At 47.0% G+C, this 23790-nt stretch overlaps 1 protein-coding gene across 1 annotated transcript in view; it reads left to right on the forward strand.

Moving 5' to 3' along the window:
- Positions 1–15178, forward strand: part of LOC135918445 (uncharacterized) — a 232426-nt gene extending 217248 nt beyond the window's left edge. The window contains exon 8 of the mRNA XM_070532778.1: positions 13526–15178. Within this exon, the coding sequence (XP_070388879.1) occupies positions 13526–13660 (135 nt within the window). The 3' untranslated portion in view covers positions 13661–15178. The remainder of the gene's footprint in view (positions 1–13525) is intronic.
- Positions 15179–23790: the final 8612 nt, after the last annotated feature.

Here is a 23790-nt window from a genome sequence, read left to right on the forward strand (position 1 = left end):
CGGTGCGCCCTATTTTTGTTAATTAAAAAATAGAGGTGCCACCGTATAATGGTAGCGGCTACTCCTGTTCTCGTCGCAGAAATAATAATATGTTGTTACGCCCAAGCACGTAAAAGGGACGCGGCGATCAAGAAGAGAAGGGAAGAGAAGAAGGAAGTCTGTGCAGCGGCCATTCCTGTTGTTTCTCGCCTGCCGTTCCTGCTCTCGCACGCCTAAATAAACCCCTTTCCCCGTGCTTGTAAAAATTTGGTGGATGGTGCGGGGTACACCTCGTAACCACGGAGCCTACGCTGCTACAACTTCGCCGAAGCCGTCGACTTGCCGGCCTTCCGCAACCCTCACCTGACATGCCTGAATACGCCTGCCAGATTCCCGAAGGATCTGACGCGGCTTCAAGGCCAGCACCTGGTGTTTCATGGCAATACTACCGGGTGCCACTCACTTTCGGAGGAAAAGCCGGAGAAGATGTCGACGAATGGCTCACGAACTACCGAAGGGTGAGCCGGTCTAACGGTTGGAACTCGACCGCGCAGTTATCCAATGCTGTGTTTTCCCTTACCGACACAGGGCTCGTCTGGTACGAGAATCACGAAGACACGCTCACTTCATGGGAGCTTTTCGTCGAGGAGCTCAAAGCGTGTTTTGGAGACTCTAGAGCAAAAAAGAAACGCGCTGAACAGACGCTTTCGCAAACAGCTGAGATTCCCGGCGAGACCTGTACAACTTATATCGAAGAAGTGCTGAAACTGTGTAAAATAGTCAACTCTCAAATGTCTGAAGATTACAAAGTTGGACATTTGTTGAAAGGAATAGCCGAAGACGTCTACAGTTTTTTGATCGGCAAGGAAAGCTTGGATTCCGTGTCTGACGTTACTCGCCACTGCAGGACGTTTGAGACACTGAAGATCCGACAGACAATACCGAAGTTTGGTCACCTGGCTAATGTCGCAATGGTGGCAGGTGTACACCCGAGCTCGTGTGTTGACCTTCCATCAACAATACGGCAGATTGTTCGCGAAGAGTTGCTCCATCGGCAAGAGATGTACCGTTGCACACCCGGCATCACTGGTGCGTACCTACCACACGAGATCAGAAACACGGCCGTTTCGACCGCATGACAACCCACGGTTCACTCAGTGACCGTCGAGTATAGGTCTACCCCACAAATGAGAGGGACCATGAGCTATCACGATCATGACTAAGACCAACGCCCTCGCCGCACGCACGCCTCCCGGCGGCCGATGCCTAGCCAGGATGAATGTGACTCACCTGCTGTCTATGCAGTCGACAACAACATGCGTGACTACATGAAAGAACATCAAAATTTGCGGCATCTGCCGGTGTGTTTCCAATGCGATGTCGCGGGCCACATAGCGAGGTTTTGCAATTGGTGCCCAAGAACGTGGAATGGTCGATCGGGGTCTTCAACAAGGACCACACCTCCTATGAGGACAACTCAACAGACGTACACCACCTCTTGGTCAGCTGGCGTTCCTTCCGGCAACGATTACTGGCAGAGAAGCTTTCGGAGCCGCTCGCCGGCATCTGACAGGAGTTAGACACCGCCACCATCTTTTCGTGCACCGCGTTTGCGTCAATCGCCATCGCCAGTGCGCCGCTCCGCCTCGCCTTCACAACCGGAAAACTCGCTAGCGCGGCCGATGCGGGTGAGGTTGCTCGACAAGTGCTATCGTCAGAAATGCCCCCTGCAGTTGCTATGATTAAGAACAAAGTGCATGTACTTGTTGATGGTGTTTTTACAATGGCTTTAGTGGATACCGGAGCAACTGTATCCGTAATGAGTCTCGGTTTTAAAGATCAGTTGGAGCTCAAAGTTGTATTTCGGTGGCACCAGGCTGCAACGTTTTGTGGAGTGAGCGGCGAGTCGTTGCGCCCTGTCTGTGTGTGCAGTGCTGAAGTATCCTTGGCTGGTGGAGTGTTCGCGACGGAGTTTGTAGTTATTCCCCGATCAACGCACGATGTAACTTTGGGCATCGACGTTTTGCGATAGTGTGGTACGACCGTCGATTGTCGCACGGGGGATGCTTGCGTCGATGGCCGTGTTTCGTCCGGGCTCTTAGAGGACACTTGCAATCAAAGCGAACTTTGTGTATCTGCAGATACTGTTGCGCCTGCGTTCACCTGCTCGCAAATCCACAGCACACGGTCCTATACATCCACGAAGTTATAAATATAAAAGGCAAGGGCAAGTCGCACAACAGTGAGTTTGTAAACAAAGTCACCCAAGCGGCCGCAATGTAGACCGCACTGAGTACCTGAACAGGTGAGGAATTGCAGAGGTAAAATAATACACGCACAAAATATGGCAGTAAAGAGTGAGTTTCAAGACAGAATACAAAAAAGTATGACACGTAATATGCAACGTTTATAATTACAAATAATGAAAACATTTTGTAGTCAATTGTGCGTCAATTCACTGCAATATCTAGTACTTCTTAAGGATGCCTGTACCTTTGTCGTACTGTTCCAGAGCATTCAATGCTTTTCGCTTTCTTACTTTCAATGGCGATGGGCACCAGCGATTTTGCGAGTGAGAAATATCGACGAGGACCAGTGGAACGTGGCGCTTGTTCGAGCTGTCGTATACGCGTCGCGTGTCTAGAGCATTCGAGGAGGAGACGGCCCAAATCCTCGTCGTTGTTGCCGCAGGAACAAACCGGGAAAGAAGCCCGTCTTATTTGATATAGCAAACGTTTGGTATATGCTGTCCCAAGGTGTAGTCCATGAATTAGCGTCTCGGTACTGTTTCAAAGTTCTACATCCAGCTGGTACTTGAGTTGTGGGTGCACATCGTAAAGAATCAATTCCTTGGTATTTTCATTGACTGGACTAGATGTCCAGCAGAAACACAGGCCCTCGAGACTCCCTAAACAAGTTCTGCACTTTGCCTCGTTCCTTAGACTGCTTGTCGAGCAGGCCTGCATGGCCTTGGCGTCCGAGAAAGGCGTAGTGGTGGATCATTTCAGGCCGAACAACCCAGTTTTATTGAAAATGTATCTATTATGGCTCGTTTAGGAAATCTGAATTGGGTTCTTCACGCGAATAACATAACAAACATATGTCAAACTTCAACTGTTCATGCTGCAGGAAACGTAGGCACAATTACAAATTTTATCGAAAATTTGGTTTCTACATGTATCTGCAAGTGCATCTGTGTCATTGTCAGCTTGGTTCTGTTCAATAAATACTGCTTCAGCATAAGTTCCCAAAAATGTTTCTTTTGCTACTCCAATGCTTGAGTAAGAACTAAGAGGTGTAATTCGGCCTGAATTTAAAACCCAACAAAAGCGCTCCTTTAGTAACGATGATGCGCCTTCTTTTATGTATTGTCACGTAGTACTGACAGTGAAGAAAGCATTAAAACGGCGACTGACAATATTTGCGTTTTATTGGGCAAACCTGCGCCCTAAAAAACAGGCTCTACGCAAAAAACAACGATAGCGCCGAACACAGTCGGCCATCACTGGAAATCTAATGTTCCAGTCAAGGGCGTCAGCTTTTGTACATGAGTGATCGGAGGTTCCAGAGTAATCGCTGGTGCCCGCGTGTCTCCCCGAAAGTTCTACACAATTCGCGTCGCACATGCAATTGGTTTACACAAGCTCCGGTAACAACAGACAGCACATAGAACCATCGATAACATTCGAGGAACTTCCGATACACGCGGGCGCGTCCCGCGATGAGCGATAACATTAGTTGGATCGTCACTCGAAAAAGATAAACAAGCACAGGTGTCAATATGCATTTCACCAGAATTTTTTTATTTTGCCAATTCTTGCATTTTAGGAAACAGTTTTACAACTGCGCGAACAAACAACCACAGAGATAGAGCACACAATCACAGGGGCAGACTTGCAACTAATTTTTATTCTGCAAAGGCCAAATATAAGTAGATTCCAGACATGCACCACTGCGTGTGCGAGCATGATCACAAAAAAAAGCATTCTGTTCAAAATCTTCCATTGTCATACATTATTTGTTTTATTCTATCCCTCACGTTTCATTGCTTCAGGCTGTTCGAAAATGTATGGAAGGTAATGGCAAAGTGCCTTTTCAGAATTCTGTGTGGTTGAGTCTTGATAGGTTTTTAGCGTTGCTTGAGTTTTACCTCAGCTCTACCTTCGTCCAGTTTCAAGAAGAAATTGACATGCAGATACAGGGCATATGTATAGGTTCCTGAATTGCTCCTATCTTGCGCAATATTTTCTTATCGGAATTTGACAAAACGGTGTACGAAGGAATCTACCGTAACCAGGTTGTTACTGTGTTTCGTTATGTTGATGATTTTCATGTAGCTTTAAAAAAACGCCCAGTTTCACATATGATGACGCCAACGCAGGTGTACTACACATCTTCCAGCGCCGTGGCAAAGGGTTTACTTTTACTCCTGAAGTAACAAATGATAATATTATCTAGTTTTTAGACAATGCTATAACCTTCTGTGACAGTCATGTGTGCTAGGAATATAACCCAAGCTCCTGGAAGACAATTGTTGGCGTACGATTCAGCTCATTGAAAAACGGGGAAGCAGGCTTTAGCCACCCAGTGTATCAAGTCAGCCTTAAAAAAAGCCATGCGCACATAAAATACAGGAAAACCTTGACAAACAGAATGTAAGATTAGAAGAAGCTGGTTTCCCGCAATAAGTCATTTTAGCAGAGAAGGGTCTGTGCCTAACAAGATTAAAACGGAAAACAATATTAGTGAAGCTGCAAGGGAATCCAAAGATAAAAGAACATAATGTTGCGCCTTAAGTTCGCAAGACTTCCCACAATTTAAAAAAGTTTGTGGAACAATATAGAGTTTAGGTGGCATTTCTGGCTCTTCACAAGCTTGCTGTATTATGCTCGCGCATAGGAAAGAGCACGAATTGGTCCGAAAGGTGCAGAATAAAACACACCAACTCCTACGTAGACTACAGCGTTGGGGTAGCCCATCAGATTCCTCTATCATGTGGGAAAGCCTACGTAGAGAAAACCTGCAGGTGTGTGAATGTACGCTTACGTGAACATGAGTTCTCAATTATGAACAAACCGAGCGGGCACTTGCTTGGCGTACCCGTGTATGCCGATCCTGAAAGAAGTTAAGGTATTGCGCCGGTTCCGACATAGCCGAGCGAGAGAGTTACGCGAGGCGTATTATACAAGAAAGAAAGGAGATCATTGTCGCAGCGACACCTCAGTTTATCTGTACAACACGGAGATGAGGTTTATTGATGAATGTAGTTAGGTTGCGTGTTACTTGAACAGAAAGCTTTTTTTGGTGATTATGCTTTTTCCGCCCACGCGCTGTGGTGTATTTCCGCGATGTACACATATGTGGTCTTTGTGGAATGAAGACTAGTTGCAAGCCTGCGCCTGTCCATTTGTGTTCGCTCTCACTGTGGTCGTTTGCTCGCGCAGTTAGAAACCTGTTCGCCAATATGCAGAAAATCGCGCAGCAACAAGGTATTCTAATATTGCATTTTACGTTTTTGCGCCACTGAACAAGATGAAAATAGCACTCACCTGAGGAATATTACTCGAAGTTGTCTAGCAGGTATCTGATAGCCAAAGTTTTTCATTTAAAAGCCCGAAGTAGTCATAAAGAAAAAAATTGCTTGGTATGAAATCACCTGCTTAGGAACCTAGTAATCATGGTTTAAAACACTGCTGAATCATGGAACAAGCAATGCAGCACGATAAACTGGTGTACATCGGTCAAACCGAACGGTGCATCATCGACCGGATCAGGGAGCATGCGCTAAAAGTTGATAAAGAGGAGGCCAACGTGCGCATTTATTTGCCCATATTATCGCGTGTGGTTGCGAGGCACTTTTTTCCGAGACTACGATCCTACGCAAGTCTGCAATTTACGCGGCTCGAGTGGCTGTAAAAGCATTCCACATCCACAAAAATTCACCCATCTCTGTAAGCGAAGCCTCTATTCCTTTGCACACTGCTAAACTGCACCTCTTTAATTCTACTATATAAAGCAGGCAGCAGCATTGTTCACCTTTTTAGATATGTCTTTTTTAACAGCTTCGCATGAAAGAAAAGGGTGTGGCATTTGTGCGAGGTTCACTTTATGAAATCGCAGGGTGTGTAGATTGGAATAAACACTTGGTAGTAGAGCTCGTCCATGTCTGTCGTGTCTCCTTCATGTGTATGTGTATTTTTTGCGCTTTATTTGGAATTCATCATGACTTAATTATTCACTTTACACCACACATCAAATTTATAAATTGTAGCTAGTGATGCTGCCAGACGTATCCACTTGAAATAATTTTCATGGATGACACCAGTTTTGAGACAGTATTTACAAAATTATGGGGCAAAGTTCATCGGAGTTCTAGGTGCTTTTGTGCTTGAATGCATAAAAGAGCGTTTTGATAAGAAAGTAAGTGAAAGAATTTGTGCGAGCACTTTGATGTCGCATATCTCGAAACTGGTAGCATCGTTGGAATCAAGACGAAGTGCGTACGCCTTGTAAACTCACCCGCTACAATTAATAAATTGTGATAAGGCTCATTAAGTTAACTAATTAGGTGGTTTAGCGAATTTTTGTAATAAGATGAATACGTTATTTAATTTCTCGTGCATTTATTGTCTGCCTTTGTGAAGAATTCGGCTGAAAAACAAGAATTATGCTGTCTGTCACAGGCGGTTTTTTGAAAATACCGTGAAACTGAAAAAAAAAATTATGGGGCTTTACGTGCCAAAACCACTTTCTGATTATGAGGCACGCCGTAGTGAAGGACTCCGGAAATTTCGACCACCTGGGGTTCTTTAACGTGCACCTAAATCTAAGCACACGGGTGTTTTCGAATTTGGCCTCCATCGAAATGCGGCCGCAGGGGCCGGGATTCGATCCCACGACCTCATGCTTAGCAGTCCAACACCATAGCCACTGAGCAACCACGGCAGGTACCGTGAAACTAAGAAATGAGTATATATATCCATGTATATCATTGTCTCCCTTGGCTAAAAGCAATTCGTGTCATCGTTACCGTAACTGGCTGCCTAATAAAGAAAGCAAGTATCTTCATTGACTGTTCTGTTATGGATTTATTTATTTATCTTTTATTTTTTCGCGATTAACTACATGATACACAAGCTTTACATCTGTCAATATTCAACGTTATTTCGTTGTCAAGCTGCAGGCAGTTTTTATTTTGCAATACGTTTTCAGAAATTTCTAATGTTCTCACCTGCAAATACTTGTACATTTGCACATTTAAAAAACACAAGTACCTGACGTAGAAAAATTGTTTTGTCTGCACCTATTTTAAGTTAAGGCACCAATAAAGTTGAACTAATTGAAACAACTGAAAATTTAAAAAAACTTGACAATATGATTTAATACAGGGTATCGAAGAGCATGCTTGAGAGCCCATGTGATGTGACAGAATACTATGTAACATAAGAAAAGTTCAATTTTCGACACTGCTCAATATATATTGGAGGCATAATTCATCCGAACTTCAACTTGCTTTCAATGTTGACGTTTAGCACACCTTCAACGGTATTTCAATGGGCTTTAATTATTGATGTTCAACACAGCTATAACGATATTGCTACGGCACAATATGTGCGATCACGAAAGGCCAGCAGTGTGAAGACGACGACGACGATTAGATGCTAGCGCGGGCTGTTGCCTCTTGGCCTAGCGCAGCGTATTTTCCTTGTAAATATATTTGTACATAGCTTTTCGTCTGCGTCATCCTACGTAACATATCTGGTGGAGGTGGACGTTCCCTGTACCTCGTCACGGAGCTTCGCAGTGGCCGGTACGTCGAGCCTTCCTTCATGGCTCCCGGCGACGACAACCCGACTCCGCCGGCTCCGACACCTGCTGCCCCTTCGACGACCTACATCACTCTCCCCGCTACCCGGTGATCCTGGCGTATTCTCGGGCCACGATGGGGAAGACGTCGATGACTGGATCAGCCTCTATGACCACGTCAGCCGCAATAACCGGTGGGACCCTACTATTATGCTCGCCAACGTAGTCTTTTACCTCGGTGGCACACCTCGCGTTTGGTATCGCACGCACGAAGATGAGCTCACCAGTTGGGATTCACTTAAGACACAGCTTCGAGACTTGTTCGGCAACCCCTACGGTCAAAAACTTGCCGCGCAGAAGGCGCTTTCCGGCCGTGTGCAGACGTCAACAGAGCCCTATGTCACGTACATTCAGGACGTCTTGGCTCTGTGCCGCAAAGTTGACACCCACATGACTGAGTCAGACAAGGTTTCCCACATCCTCAAAGGCATTGCCGATGACGCCTTCAACTTGCTCGTTTGCAACAACGTAGCCATGGTGGATGCTGTTATAAAAGAGTGCCGCCGCCTGGAACTCGCCAAAAGCCGACGTATTGACCAGCAGTTTGCCCGTCTGCACAACACCCCAGCGACATCTTCCTGTGCCGACGCTCCTCGTCCCAACAAGACTGCCGATGTTACCAGGATCGTCCGGCGTGAGATCGAGGCCGCCTATCCGGCTGCCTTCGACTCCAGTCCCACCAACACATCTGCAGTCACGGTCTCACTGATCCAGGCAGTTGTCCGCCAGGAGTTTGAAAACATGGGTCTTCACACCATCTGCTCGGCCCATCGTCCTGCTACCCGCCCGGCCCATCGCCCTGATACCCACCCGGCTTCTTCGATTTCGCCCCGTCCCGCATCTTCTTACCCACCACGGTTCCGCAACCCATCTGAGTGGCACACTGCTGACGACAAGCCTATTTGTTTCCACTGCCATCGAATCGGCCACATATCTCGGCACTGTCGTAGTCGCTGGAGTTCCCCGATCCGGTCTACTTATACTGCCTACTCTCACCCCTCAGGCGGCGCTTCTCGTCCCTATGCCGCACGCTCCGATAATGCCGCCACTGATTCTCCTGCAACGAACCGCCCCTATTCTCGTTCGCCTTCGCCCCAACGACGACAATCTCGCTCTCCCCAGCCCCGTCGCTCCTATTCGCCGACTCCCTTCGGGCGCCGCTCCCAGCCGGAAAACTAGACGATGCAGCGCCTCGAGGTGACGCTGCATTGCTCCCTACGCCGCCAAATCCTCTACTGACTTTGCCCACTCATCTGAACCTTCTTGACGTGCACGCCGACGGTGTTTCCGTGTCTGCTCTCATAGACACTGGGGCGCATTTGTCCGTAATGAGCGCTGACCTTCGTAACCGGCTCAAGAAAATTATCACGCCCGCCACGACGCCTGTTGTCCGTGTCGCCGATGGCGGAACAGCCCCCGTAATTGGTATGTGTACCGCCCGCGTCTCCTTCGCCGATCGCTCAACAATCGTGCTATTCACAGTCATCGCCCACTGTCCCCACGACATCATCCTCGGCTTAGACTTCCTCTCCGCACATTCTGCTCTCATCGATTGTTCCGCCAGTACTCTCCGCCTTGACCTGCCTGTTCTGGATCCTACTGAACCACACCCCAGTCGCCTCAGTTCCGCCGACTTCGTTCGCGCTTGCCACCTTCGGCACTGACCTACGTTGACCTAGTGTCATTCCTACCAGTCCCCGACGGTCACTACCTCGCGGCTCCTATGCAAGACGTCCTCCTTACACACGGGATCACAGTACCCCATACAGTTTTATCTATTACGGCGAATTGCGTCTGCCTGCCAGTGGTCAACTTTGGCTTGACGACACAAGTGCTGCCACGTGGGATGTCTTTGGCCCAGCTTTGTTCATTCGAGGATCACTCAGTAGCATCCATTGCAGTAGACGACACTTCATCCGATACTTCTCTACCATCACAGTCAATAAATTGTTCCATCGCTGACTTACGGAAAATGATTGCACCCGACTTGCCCTCCGAGCACGCTCGTGAACTCTACGGCGTTCTGTTTTCTTACCACGATACTTTTGACTTTAACGATCGTCCTTTAGCCCAAACTACAGCTGTCAAACATCGCATTAATACCGGCGATGCCCCTCCTATTCATCGCCGCCCGTATCGAGTGTCACCAGCTGAGCGTCAAGTTATTCACGCAGAAGTTCGCAAAATGCTTGCCAAGAACATTATTGAACCGTCATGTAGTCCTTGGGCGTCACCGGTTGTGCTGGTAAAAAAGAAGGATGGCTCATGGCGCTTTTGCGTGGATTATCGGCACCTTAACAGGGTTACCAAAAAAGACGTGTACCCCCTACCTCGGATTGATGACGCCCTTGACTGCCTCTACGGTGCTCGCTATTTCTCCTCTATTGACCTCCGCTCCGGCTATTGGCAGATTGCCGTGGACGATCTCGACCGTGAGAAGACTGCCTTTGTGACACCCGACGGTCTTTATCAATTCAAGGTGATGCCGTTCGGCCTATGTAACGCTCCTGCCACTTTTGAACGCATGATGGACTCCCTTCTTCACGGTTTCAAATGGTCCACGTGCTTGTGCTACTTGGCCGACGTTATCGTATTCTCCCCAACGTTCGCTACGCACCTCGAGCGCCTCTCAGCAGTCCTGGACGTTTTTCGGGGAGCCGGTCTGCAACTCAACGCATCGAAGTGCCAATTCGGCCGTCGCCAGATTACCGTCCTTGGGCATCTCGTTGACGCGAACGGAGTGCAACCGGACCCAGGCAAGATCCATGCTGTTACGTACTTCCCTGTTCCGACGTGTGTCAAGGATGTGCGCAGCTTCATCGGCCTTTGTTCGTAATTCCGCTGTTTCGTGAGGAATTTCGCCGCCATGGCACGACCACTAACCGACCTTTTGAAAAAAGACTCTCCTTTCCAGTGGGGCGATAACGAGGCCTCTGCATTCTCTCAGCTAATCGACATTCTCACAACGCCTCCCGTTCTGGCCCATTTAGATCCTTCTGCGCCTACCGAAGTCGGTACTGATGCCAGCGGTCACGGAATTGGAGCAGTACTAGCACAACGCCAGCGTGGCCACGACCGTGTTATCGCTTACGCCAGCAGGCTCCTCTCACCCGCGGAGCGCAACTATTCCATCACTGAGCGTGAGTGTCTGGCACTAGTTTGGGCGGTTGCGAAATTCCGCCCATACTTATATGGCCGATCCTTTTCCGTTGTCACAGACCATCACGCGCTGTGTTGGTTATGCTCATTGAAAGACCCTTCCGGAAGACTTGGTCGCTGGGCCTTACGCCTCCAAGAATATTCGTTCTCTGTCACCTACAAATCTGGCCGACTACACAAGGACGCTGACTGCCTGTCTCGCTACCCGGTAAACGAGCCTGACGACGCCGACAGTAGTACCGCCGACGGCATTTTCTCTGTGTCTGCCTTCGCTAACATCGCCGATGAGCAGTACCGAGACCTATCGCTGCGAGTACTCATCGAGCGTCTGCGCTCTACACCTACCGACGCATCCGTTCGCCGATATGTCCTCCAGGGCGGCATTCTGTACCGAAGGAGCTTTCTCCCTGATGGCCCTGATCTTCTTCTTGTCGTGCCAAAACATCTACGACAGGCTGTGCTCTTTGAGATGCATGACGCACCCACTGCAGGACATCTTGGGGTAACCCGCACGTACGACCGCGTCCGCCGCCGCTTCTATTGGCCTGGTCTCGCTCGCTCCGTTCGACGCTATGTTGCTGCCTGTGATCCCTGCCAGCGTCGGAAGACACCTCAGGTGCTACCTGCCGGTCATCTCCAGCCGATCACCGTCCCTGTAGAACCGTTCTTTCGTGTTGGATTAGGCCTGCTCGGTCCCTTTCCCACGTCATCCTCTGGGAACAAATGGGTAGCCGTCGCGACTGATTACGCCACCCGATACGCTATCACTCGGGCTCTCCCTACCAGCTGCGCCACTGACGTCGCGGACTTTCTCTTGCGTGACATTATCTTGCTTCATGGCGCCCCACGACAGCTGCTTACTGACCGTGGTCGAAACTTCCTCTCGAAAGTTATCGCTGACATTGTGCGTTCCTGCTCCATTCAACACAAACTGACTACTTCATACCATCCTCAAACCAATGGCCTGACAGAGCGGTTAAACCGTACTCTTACCGATATGCTGGCCAAGTACGTTTCCAAGGACCACCACAACTGGGACATTGCCCTTCCTTACGTAACATTTGCGTACAATTCTTCCCGGCACGACACCGCCGTATTTTCTCCCTTTTATCTCCTGTACGGTCGCGAACCTACCTTGCCCCTAGACACGGCACTTCCTCCTGCTGCGGTCTCAACAAGCGAGTATGCGCGCGACGCCATCGCCCTCGCCGACCATGCACGCCAGCTTGCCCTACTCGACTTACGGCCTCACAGACCACTCAGCAGTGTCAGTACAACGCCCGCCATCGTGACGTACAGTTTTCACCTGGTGCGCTCGTGCTCCTGTGGTCGCCCTCTCGTCACGTCGGACTTTCAGAGAAACTTCTTTCGCGATACACAGGGCCCTACCGCGTGCTGCGCCAGGTGACGCCTGTGACTTACGAAATTGCTCCTGTGGGCTCAACCTCGTCCTCTTCTGTGGCATCTAGTGATGTCGTACACGTCAGTAGGCTGAAGGCCTACTACACTGCTTCCGAGTCCGATCTTTAGTCGCTCCGGGACGGCGCTTTTGCAGCAGGGGTAGTGCTACGGCACAATATGTGCGATCACGAAAGGCCAGCAGTGTGAAGACGACGACGACGATTAGATGCTAGCGCGGGCTGTTGCCTCTTGGCCTAGCGCAGCGTATTTTCATTGTAAATATATTTGTACATAGCTTTTCGTCTGCGTCATCCTGCGTAACAATATTTTAATGAACATGCAATGTTGTTATGTAACGCTATTCAACAATATTTATATGGGCTTGAAATTGGGATACTGAACACATCTTCAGCAATTCTTAAATTGGCTTTCAACATTGACATCAAACATGGTTTGAACGATACATCAATGACTTCTCAAATTGAAGTTCCTCAATTACGTTTCGCCAAAATATCGCGGCCCAAATATTAACCCTTTTCCACAACTTCCGCAATATTTGACTTATGGTTCGAATTACTTTCAATGCCATTTCACCAATGATATATAAATAAATGGTGTACAATTTTTATAATGGCATATATGGCATGCGATATCAAGAAAATATCTTTAGCTCTGTCTGTTTCCACGGCGTTCATGCAATGCACCCCCTTCAAATTGTTGTATATTTATTACGCATTGCTATTTTGAACGTCACTCGGTAGTGTAGAGCACGCCCTGTATGGTTGCCTCGCCTGTGCATGTGTATTTTGCTCTGGTTCCAACATTCCTAAGTACCAATGCATAATAATTCGCCCCCGCTTCGGTACTTCTGAACTTCAATTAATACCTGTACTTGTACTTGTAATACCTGTACTGCGTTGGTTATGTAGTATATTAACATTTTGGCACTCGGCTGAACGCGAGACACAGCCATCGTGCGAGGCCTCAGCCGAGCATCAGTCTGTGTCGTGAAGGTGGCTCCCCTGAGATTTGTAACTTGCACTACAAGTGTGACATTGTTTTTCTGGTGCTGTTCCTCTGAAACAGTCCGTGAGAACAGCTGCCTCTTCCCACCTGACAGGTGTATTTCCTCAAGTGCGTGCTGGCCTACTACCACACCCTGCAGAGCGGGGAAGGGCTGAAACAGCAACAGGAGCTTGAGGCGACGGAACCTCTGGCACAAGAGCAGCCACACTGCAGCAAGAACATCGCCTAGCAAGATCGTGCTACAGATTTCTTGGAGCTGTGCTAAACACATCACGCGAAAAATGGTCACGGAGCGTCACAAATGTCACGGAGGCCGCACTTTTGACCATGTTTTAAGCTAATTTGGTCCCAGCCGGGGTCTGTCGCACCATGCCCAACTGTGCACCTAAAATGACCTCTTACACTTCCTGAACTCGTTAAACTGAAGCGGATGTCTCAGGAGCCTACGTTACGACAAAGGTCTCCTTCAGCGGAACGCGCGATTGTTTGAACAGAAACGTCACAACTCCCGGCTCAGATATTATATTTATTTTAATGCCTTTTCTTTTGCTCACCAGCCGTTCTTATACGCGTTTTATGTTTCTGCGTACCTAGGTGAGTTTTAATCTTTGGTCTGTATTTAGTTGCTCTTGATTTGATCAATCCCATTTCTCGCTTCCCCAGCGTTTGACAAGGCACGTAACATTCGTGCGCAATACCTGTATTTAACATCCGAACGTGTACTGAACAGGACTCCTCTCGATACAGTTGAGCTTTCTTAAATAGTCTTTCCCTCTCTCCTGCTTTCACTGCTCGTTTTTGAACGCTCCGAAGCCTGCAATGCTTCAACGTGGACAAGTTTGGGACTCCTGCTACAATGTAACGTCGTCAGGTCAGGGACACAAAAAAACAAGACACAAGGCGAAAGAGCATACTAACAACTGGCGTTTATTTTTGCCGAAAACGCCTGGAAGAAAGAAAGGTGACACGACAGTAATTGCAGCCGTAAAGAAGCAGCGCAGGAGCAAGAATATCAGGGGAAGGAAGAAGCTCAGTTTTCAGCCTTTCTTCGCAATCAAAGTGCACATGCAGCGAAATCATTTAAAAACGTTTTTCAAGGTTAACGAGCTCACAGAACAAGTTGTCAATGTGCCTTTAGAGACAACTGATGAAACTACCAGACAAACACTTTTCCTGATACCTAACATATACGAATAGGTGAAATACCAGGAAATGTTAACTCAGCAGGCCTAATTTACCATAGATAGAAAATAGTATAGACGGTTCATAATTACTACAGCAAACGCATAGGGGAGACCAGAAACAAAAGCGGCAGGCACTTTGGTAAGGCGTATAAAGTAAATGTTGCTGAGGTAGGTAATGCAATAATATGTTATAATAATCCGCTACCTGTCACAACATATAATTTTCGGACACGAAACATGAGGGCAGCTAGTAATCCCTGTATTAACTTACCACCATGCCACAATTTATATAGACAGACAGTCGTGAAGTTGAACGGTGCTGTAATATGGAACGCACTCCCACTCATTGTGAAGACCAGCCAAAACTTTGTGCAATGCTTAAAAAACTTCTTTCATGAATGCTTACGGGATCGTTTTATTTGTATCCCTTGATGTGATGACATAGTGTTTTGTTTATTCTATATTTTTCATGTAGAAATGCTTTAATAACATGTGTTTAAGTTGTCTCGTGCAGTAAGTACGCTGTTCTTATGTATATTTTGTTATTGGACACCAAACTACCCGCCAAGGCTATGGGTCCAAACAGTACTGTGTATTTTGTGTATGCAATGAATTGAATAAAAAAAAAATGCGCAGCCATGGGTAAAAGAAAAGTTATGTTTATTCAAGAGAAGCATGTATTGCCTCACTCATGTGGGCGTCGGTGTTCGTGTTGCTACAAAAAAAAAAGAAATACCAGAGCCACGCGTAAATAGAAACTGCTTGTCGGGCTGCGAGATTGCCAAGCTAACCGATTCAGCCACTGTCGGCTCATCATACACGCCCTATAAAGCCGGGTTTCATATGCATGAAGAAGTAAACGGAGCGCAAGGTGTGCGACTTTCCCTCAGCAGGATGGAAAGGGTGTGATCGCGTGTTCGCTCGCCTCCCGCTCGCTGTTTCCCGCCAGATATATGATCAGACCGGCAAGGGAAAGCGAGGAGCAGGCTGGCAACTACCAAATAAAGAGGCACAACGCCTGCCTACTCTTCAGGAAGGAAGTGACAGAAATACAGAAATTGAAAATTGGAAGAAGGGGAGGCAAAAACAGCAACATCGACAATCTAAAATAATGAAGCAGAACGTACATTACAGGGGCCACGCAGTAGTGCCAGCACTGCAGATCCCGCTACAACAGAGTGTTAAATAGAAGTAATAGTGTCTGAGCAGCAAATGTGAACCAGTTTATTCTAAAAAGTACGGCGCAATGAGCCTTATCGCGTCGAGACGCACAACCACTGGGGTTATAACGTTCGCCGATTAATATAGGGAAAATAAGACGTTCAGCCATTCGTAGCAAATGTTACAAAAGAAATCCATAAGGGTTCCTCAAAAGAAAAGCCTCACAGTTTAATAAAAATTATTCCTTGTCTGGGAGTCGAACACGGGACCAACGCCTTTCCAGGGCAGCCACTCTACCATCTGAGCTAACCAGGCGGCTCGCAGATGGCACCGCGAAGTCGAATTTGTTAACGATTCGAAGCAAAGGTTTGACGTAATAGCTCTGCGGGAACCCGCAAGGTGGAGGGAAGTAAGTAACAAAGAGAAAATCAGACTCCCTCCACCTTACGGGCATCCGCAGAACTATTGCGTCAAATGTTCTTCGAGTTTTGTACACTGCAAGCCAAACATACCACAGCTCTCCACTAGAGACATGCGCTGCGTATTGAAAGTGGGACACTCTAGTATGAGGTGCTGAAGTGTCTCGCAACAATCTCAAGGCGTACACGATGGATTGGTCACACGTAGCTGACAAAAGTACACATTTTATTAGAAACAGACCGTTTCAATGACGCGAATATTCTGGCGCATGGTTGCCATCATTACAAATCATGACATCACAATCTAACAGAAAACACACCGCACTCAAAATAACGTAATAGCAGACGTCGAAGAGAGATAGGATGCATGGATGCTATGAGCGCCCTCTTTGGAACGCAGTGGTGAATTGCACCACCCCGTTGTCCTACCTAGGTGTCCTACCTAGGTGAAAGATAAAAAAAAAGAACTCACAATGAATTTCTATAACCAAATTTTTAGACCCCCTATTCAGAACTTTGCTTTTGCACGTCTCCGTTTTTTTTCCAACTTTTCTTCTGCGAATCTTGTAGGATGGATGGATGTCATGAGCGTCCCCTTTGGAACGGGGCGGTGGGTTGCGCCACCCAGCTCTTGCTATTATACTACCTAATGTCCTACCTAGGCTAAACAATACAAAAGAAAAAAAAACTATCAACTACCACACACAAATTTTCTGATCCCCTATTTCGAACTGTGCTTTTGCACATCTCCGTTTTTTGTCGTTTCCCTACTTTTCTTCCACCAATCCTCCAGTCGCCTCTTACTAGTGCCTATTGCAGACATGTTTACTTTCCCACTGCTCTCGCTGAACCCAAGGGATTCAAGGAGGCCAGTGGTGCCTAAATCGACCGCTGGGTAGACGTCTTCGCAGTCAATTCGAACATCTAGTTCCTTATCCTAAAGCGCCACCTATGGCTGGCTCGCGCACATGTTTCTGTTTTTTTATATGCAGTGTTACACTGATTGCTCTCACATCGTTGTGACTGAACGTTACTTCTGTTCGACAGAACTGAGCTTGGCATGAGTACTTCGTACACCATGCGGCCAGAAGCAAGTGAACAATCACACTACACTTCACAACAATTCTCCACCAAGCACACACACAGGTAGGCGGCATGTACCAGTTTCGTAGTGTATCACATTCCTCTCACTTGTGGCCGTATGTACAAAGGACAGCCGGGAAGATGTCTGAAGAACACCTCAGTGAGCATCTACGCATACTCAACATGCTCCTGTAACTGATGATCTTACAGAGCAATATCAGCCGTGCATTGGTGTCAACAGCACAGCAAGATATCTACTTGCGTCGCAGCCGATAAATGGATACAGTTGGGCAGTTACGCGCATATATGTGCGCCTATGCGTGTGTTTAGTTTACTTTATTACCTTAAAAACCCAATCGCTGGCGTGTTACATAAGCTATGGATAATAAAATATATATTAGACTTTTCATTATCTCTGACCGCCGCTTCGGCCAAGGCAAATGGACTTGTGATAGCTATGATGGCGTGTGGAAGGCCGTTGCAGTCTTCCTGTGCGCCAATAAAAACGATGCTTCAAAGTTGTGCTCAAGCCACGTGCGTGTTTAACTTTAACGGATTAGCAGTGCAATGGGATATGTATGAAGGCAGTGCCATGTACGGTGTACACATAACAGAACTGTAGAAAAATAAACGGGAGAAGGTGCCAACTTTTCGACGGAAAACAAGCGTTCACAAACGAGATTCCGCTTTATGACTTTCAAGCGGCTCAAACCCAAAAATAAGTTTATATTTTCGACGTTTCGGAACCAACTCGGCTCCTTTTTCATGGGGGAAGGGGGGACGACGAGGGAGATGTCTAGGCGCAACTTGTAAGCTTTTATGGTCCGGCAGGGGAGGTGGCTGGAGGAGGGGTTGCTGAATTCTTGGTTCCTTGGGGGTGGTAGGCCGCGCATAGCCGGGGATGGTTCCGGTGGGGGAGAACCATACCGGACTACGCCCTGACTACCAGCCTCAATTTGATGGGTTCCCATTGGAATATGAACCTGGCAACGTTTAACGCTAGAACGTTATCTAGTGAAGCGAGTCTAGCAGTGCTATTGGAGGAATTAGAGGGCTGTAAATGGGATATAGTAGGGCTCAGTGAAGTTAGGAGGCCAGAAGAAGCATACACAGTGCTAAAAAGCGGGCACGTCCTGTGCTACCGGAGCTTAGCGGAGAGAGGACAACTAGAAGTCGGATTCCTGATCAATGAGAATATAGCTGGTAATATACAGGAATTCTATAGCAATAACAAGAGGGTCACAGGCCTTGTCGTGAAACTTAATAACAGGTACAAAATCAAGGTTGTACAGGTATACGCCCCTACATCCAGTCATGATGACCAGGAAGTCGAAAGTTTCTATGAAGACGCGGAATCGGCGATGGGTAGAGTGAAAACAAAATGCTCTATACTGATGGGCGACTTCAATGCCAAGGTAGGCAAGAAGCAGGCCGGAGACTAGGCAGTGGGGGAATAGGGCATAAGCACTAGGAATAGCAGGGGAGAGTTTTAGTAGAGTTTGCGGAACAGAATAATGTGCGGATAATGAATACCTTCTTCCGCAAGCGGGATAGCTGAAAGTGGACGTGTAGGAGCCCGAACGGAGAGACTAGAAATGAAATATACTTCATACTCCGCGCTACCCCTGGCACCATACAAGATGTGGACGTGCTCAGCAAGGTGCGCTGCAGTGACCATAGGATGGTAAGAACTCGAATTAGCCTAGACCTGAGGAAGGAACGGAAGAAACTGGTACCTAAGAAGCCGATCAATGAGTTAGCGGTAAGAGGGAAAATAGAGGAATTCCAGATCAAGCTACAGAAGAGGTATTCGGCTTTAACTGAGGAAGAGGACCTTAGTGTTGAAACAATGAATGACAATCTTGTGGGCATCATTGAGGAGTGTGCAATAGAAGTCGGTGGTAACTCAGTTAGACAGGATACTAGTAAGCTATCGCAGGAGACGAAAGATCCGATCAAGAAACGCCAATCTGTGAAAGCCTCTAACCTTACAGCTAGAATAGAACTGGCAGAACTTTCGAAGTTAATCCACAAGCGTAAGACAGCTGACATAAGAAAGTATAATATGGATAGAATTGAACATGCTCTCAGGAACGGAGGAAGCCTAAAGGAAGTGAAGAAGAAACTAGGAATAGGCAAGAATAAGACGTATGCGTTTTAGAGACAAAGCCGGCAATATCATTACTAATATGGGTGATATAGTTCAAGTGGCTGAGGAGTTCTATAGAAATTTATACAGTACCAGTAGCACACACGACGATAATGGAAGAGGGAATAGTCTAGAGGAATTCTAAATCCGACAGGTAACGCCGGAATAAGTAAAGAAAGCCTTGGGAGGTATGGAAAGGGGGAAGGCAGCTGCGGAGGATCAGGTAACAGCAGATTTGTTGAAGCATGGTGGGCAGATTGTTCTAGAGAAACTGGCCACCCTGTATACGCAATGCCTCATGACGTCGAGCGTACCGGAATCTTGGAAGAACGCTAACATAATCCTAATCCATAAGAAAGGGGATGCCAAAGACTTGAAAAATTATGGACCGATCAGCTTACTGTCAGTTGCCGACAAACTATTTACTAAGGTATTCGCAAATAGAATCAGGAACACCTTCGACTTCTGTCAAGTAAAGGACCAGGTAGGATTCCGTAAAGGCTACTCAATAATAGACCATACTCACACTATCAATCATGTGATAGAGAAATGTGCGGAATATAACCAACCCTATATATAGCTTTCATTGATTAAGAGAAGGCGTTTGATTCAGTCGATACCTCAGCAGTCATGGAGGCATTGCGGAATCAGGGTGTAGACGAACAGTATGTAAAAATACTATAGTCTATACTATACTATACTATAAATCTATAGCGGCTGCACAGCCCCCGTAGTCCTCCATAAAGAAAGCAACAAAATCCCAATAAAGAAAGGCGTCAAGCAGGGAGATACGGTCTCTCCAATGCTATTCACAGCGTGTTTACAGGAGGTATTCAGAGACCTGGATAGGGATGAATTGGGGATAAAAGTTAATGAAGAATACCTTAGTAACTTGCGATTCGCTGATGATATTGCCTTGCTTAGTAACTCAGGGGACCAATTGCAATGCATGCTCACTGACCTGGAGAGGCAAAGCAAAAGAGTAGGTCTAAAAATTAATCTGCAGAAAACTGAAGCAGTGTTTAACAGTATAGGAAGAGAACAGCAATTTACAATAGGTAGCGAGGCACTGGAAGTGGTAAAGGAATACATCTACTTAGGGCAGGTAGTGACGCCAGATCCGGATCATGAGACGGAAATAATCAGAAGAATAAGAATGGGCTGGGGTGTGTTTGGATCATTCTCAGATCATGATCAGCAGGTTGCCATTATCCCTCAAGAGAAAAGCATATAACAGCTGTCTTGCCAGTACTCACGTACGGTGCAAGAACCTGGAGGCTCACGAAAAGGGTTCTACTTAAATTGAGGACGACGCAACTAGCTATGGGCACAAGAATGATGGGTGTAACGTTAAAAGGAAGCTGAAGAGTCTGTCGAATTCAATAAGACGCTCATATACGGATGCGGCAACCTTGTAAACCATGAAGGTAAAAGTTTGGTGGGGGGGGGGATTTTTCACTTAGGAGTGACGCAATCGTCGGTTAAAATTGCGCTGTAGCTCCGCCCCCCGTCGAGCGCCGCGCGCTGCTGCTGACGCTGACGATGCGCGCGGAGACCGGAAACCGCGGCTTAGTGACGTCAACACTGGTGTTCCGCTCCTTCGCAGTCTCCGCGACCGTGCCTGACCGGGCTTCTTTCTGCGTGCGTGCCGTCCTAATCTGCTTTGCTCGACCCTACATTCCTTTATTTGTGTGTATATAGGAGTGGCAGTTGACGTGCGCAGCATGAACTGAACTTTAGGCCGATCATGCCGGCGTTCTGTGCATCCTACGCTTGCACGAACACCAGCGGCCGCGACGATGCTTCGATGTTCCATTAGTTCCTGCAAGACAAGAAGTTTTCAGCTAAGTTGAAGGCTCCTGTGAAGCGAAATAACTTCAAGCGCTCAAGAACAACAGTGTTGTGCTCTAACCACTTCCGTGACGATTACTACCGGAGTTTATCAATAATGCGTGCTTTGGGTTATCCTAAAAAAATAGTTAGCATGCTAAACGGAAGGTGCATGTTTATCTCCCACCCTTAACGCAGGTTTCATCGCCAAGCGCCGCGAATTTTCTATTCGCACGTGTGTTGTGAAACTGCCTGCATGCAGCTACCATAATGTAGTGCAAGCGTAAAGTTTGCATGTGTTGGAAAGCCTGCTCACACCAAGACGCTGCGCTCCCCCTTCTCTCGCACACATATGAAACCGACCATCTCACGTAGCCGACGGAATTCGCCGGTTACGAGTAGCGTGCGGATTTCGCACTGGTGAAGGTTCTATACTACACGCGCTACAACAGCCGATAAACTTTTCCCGCGTTTAAACCGTCTGTGTAGATTGCCGACAGCTTTGGGGCAGCGCAAAAATGCTCAAGATCGCATCACCGCTAACGTTCTACGAGGAGGCATGCAGGAAGATAAGACTGCAGTTGTTTGCCCGAAAACGTACTCACTGGAACGCTGAATGCAGCTTAGCAAAAAACATACTCGCCAAAGAACATTTCCAACACAAGGAGATGCTAACACTTCGCCTTTGTTCGCGCGGAAAGCAGTGCTTGCACCAGCATTTTTTGCTTCTTGGTGAGGCCGGCTCTTCACTATCGGCTCGTACATGTAGTATGTACAAGTATGTACGTACGTGTAGTATGTACAAGTATAAACCCCTTACAAGTGATCTTGCACGCGTCAGTGACAGCGCTACAAGCGAGGCGATGGTTGTCGCGCTCACTCGTCCTCTGCAAGCCGAACTCCACAGTCGCGCGCAAAATCGCTCTCGTAGGGTTTGGACTTAAGCCGAACTTCTCAGACAAACGCAAGCTCTCGAAAATTTCCATGACCATCTCAGCAAAACACCACCAAACTACATTGCACCGTGCTTCGTGTGTAGCGGCAGCACTCGGTCCTGACAAACACCAATGTTGACGTCACGAGGTGCCCGACCCATCACAGGCAGAAACGAGGCGCGCGAGCTGGGCGTGTCTGCTGCTGCATTTTTCGTCGAAATAAAATATGTTTGCGCTTTCTTTCGCTCAATTTCGATGCGATATTCGAACTCAGAGGGTTGAAAACCGCGACGCACTGCTCCTCACTCATTTTTTTGGAAAAGCTTTCAGCTTCCCTTTAAGGGATAAGAAAAGAGCACATTGGGTGAGGGAACAAACGTGAGTTAATGACATCTTAGTTGAAATCAAGAAAAAGAAATGGGCAAGGGCAGGGCATGTAATGAGGAGGGAAGATAACCGATGGTCATTAAGGGTTACGGACTGGATTCCAAGGGAAGGGAAGCGTAGCAGGGGGCGGCAGAAAGTTAGGTGGGCGGATGAGATTAAGAAGTTTGCAGGGACGTCATGGCCACAATTAGTACATGACCGGGGTTGTTGGAGAAGTATGGGAGAGGCCTTTGAACTGCAGTGGGCGTAACTAGGCTGATGATGATGATGATGATGATGATGATGAAATCTAGTAATGCATATGGCTTAAATGCTAACTTACGGCATTTTCCCCTTTCATAATACAGATCACTGCAAATGTTCAAGAAGTGTCACTTAACAAGGGCTCTGATGTAGGATAAACTTAAGAGGAAAGTAAAATACGTATGTCAAGCACACTTTCTTTTTTTGCAAATGCAAGAATATAGGAGCAAAAAAAGAAAATGTGAAACTAGAGAAACCGGGGTGTCCATCCAAAGTCTTCTAATAATGTGACTTCCTCACAGTGCAATGATACCGGTTGCACTGGCCCAGAAGGTTTGACACATGGAACCCACGATATCCATGGCATTTGTCAGCGTGGCAAATAGGTTTGCCAACCTGACGAATGCCGAAGTCATCGTAAGTTTCATGCACACATTGGTTGTATTACACCTTATGAGTATTACAATTCTGAAACAAAGGTTAATAATAGCAGTGATTGGAGTGGAAGATATATTTGATAATTTTCCAAATTCCAGAATATATTAGCGCAACTGTAATGGTACATATCATGCAAAAATTATGTTGCAGAATATATGTCCATAGATTCACGTTTCTTCTGATGGCATAGCATCGACATGTGGGGGCGGGATGAATGGCTTTATCTGAGCTCTACATATTGGCTTCGAGGATTGGGTTAGTATGCTACATTGAGCAGTCTAGGTCAGAGTCTATGCAAATAGGGAAGTGAATGAAACGAGGAAACATGAGCATAAAAAGATTTTGCTTGTGACCCTATTGTCACAATCAGCTAAGTTTTTGGTGCCTTCATTTACGAATTTGTGATGATATACATTATATGATGAATTTCATTATTCTGTGAACAAATATTTCTTTATAATCGCACTACAGTTGATAAAACTCATTTGCATGCAATTTCTTTACAGGCGAAATATTCAATGCAATAATGA

This window comes from Dermacentor albipictus, chromosome 2, assembly GCF_038994185.2.
Source record: "Dermacentor albipictus isolate Rhodes 1998 colony chromosome 2, USDA_Dalb.pri_finalv2, whole genome shotgun sequence".
Lineage (NCBI taxonomy): Eukaryota > Metazoa > Arthropoda > Arachnida > Ixodida > Ixodidae > Dermacentor > Dermacentor albipictus.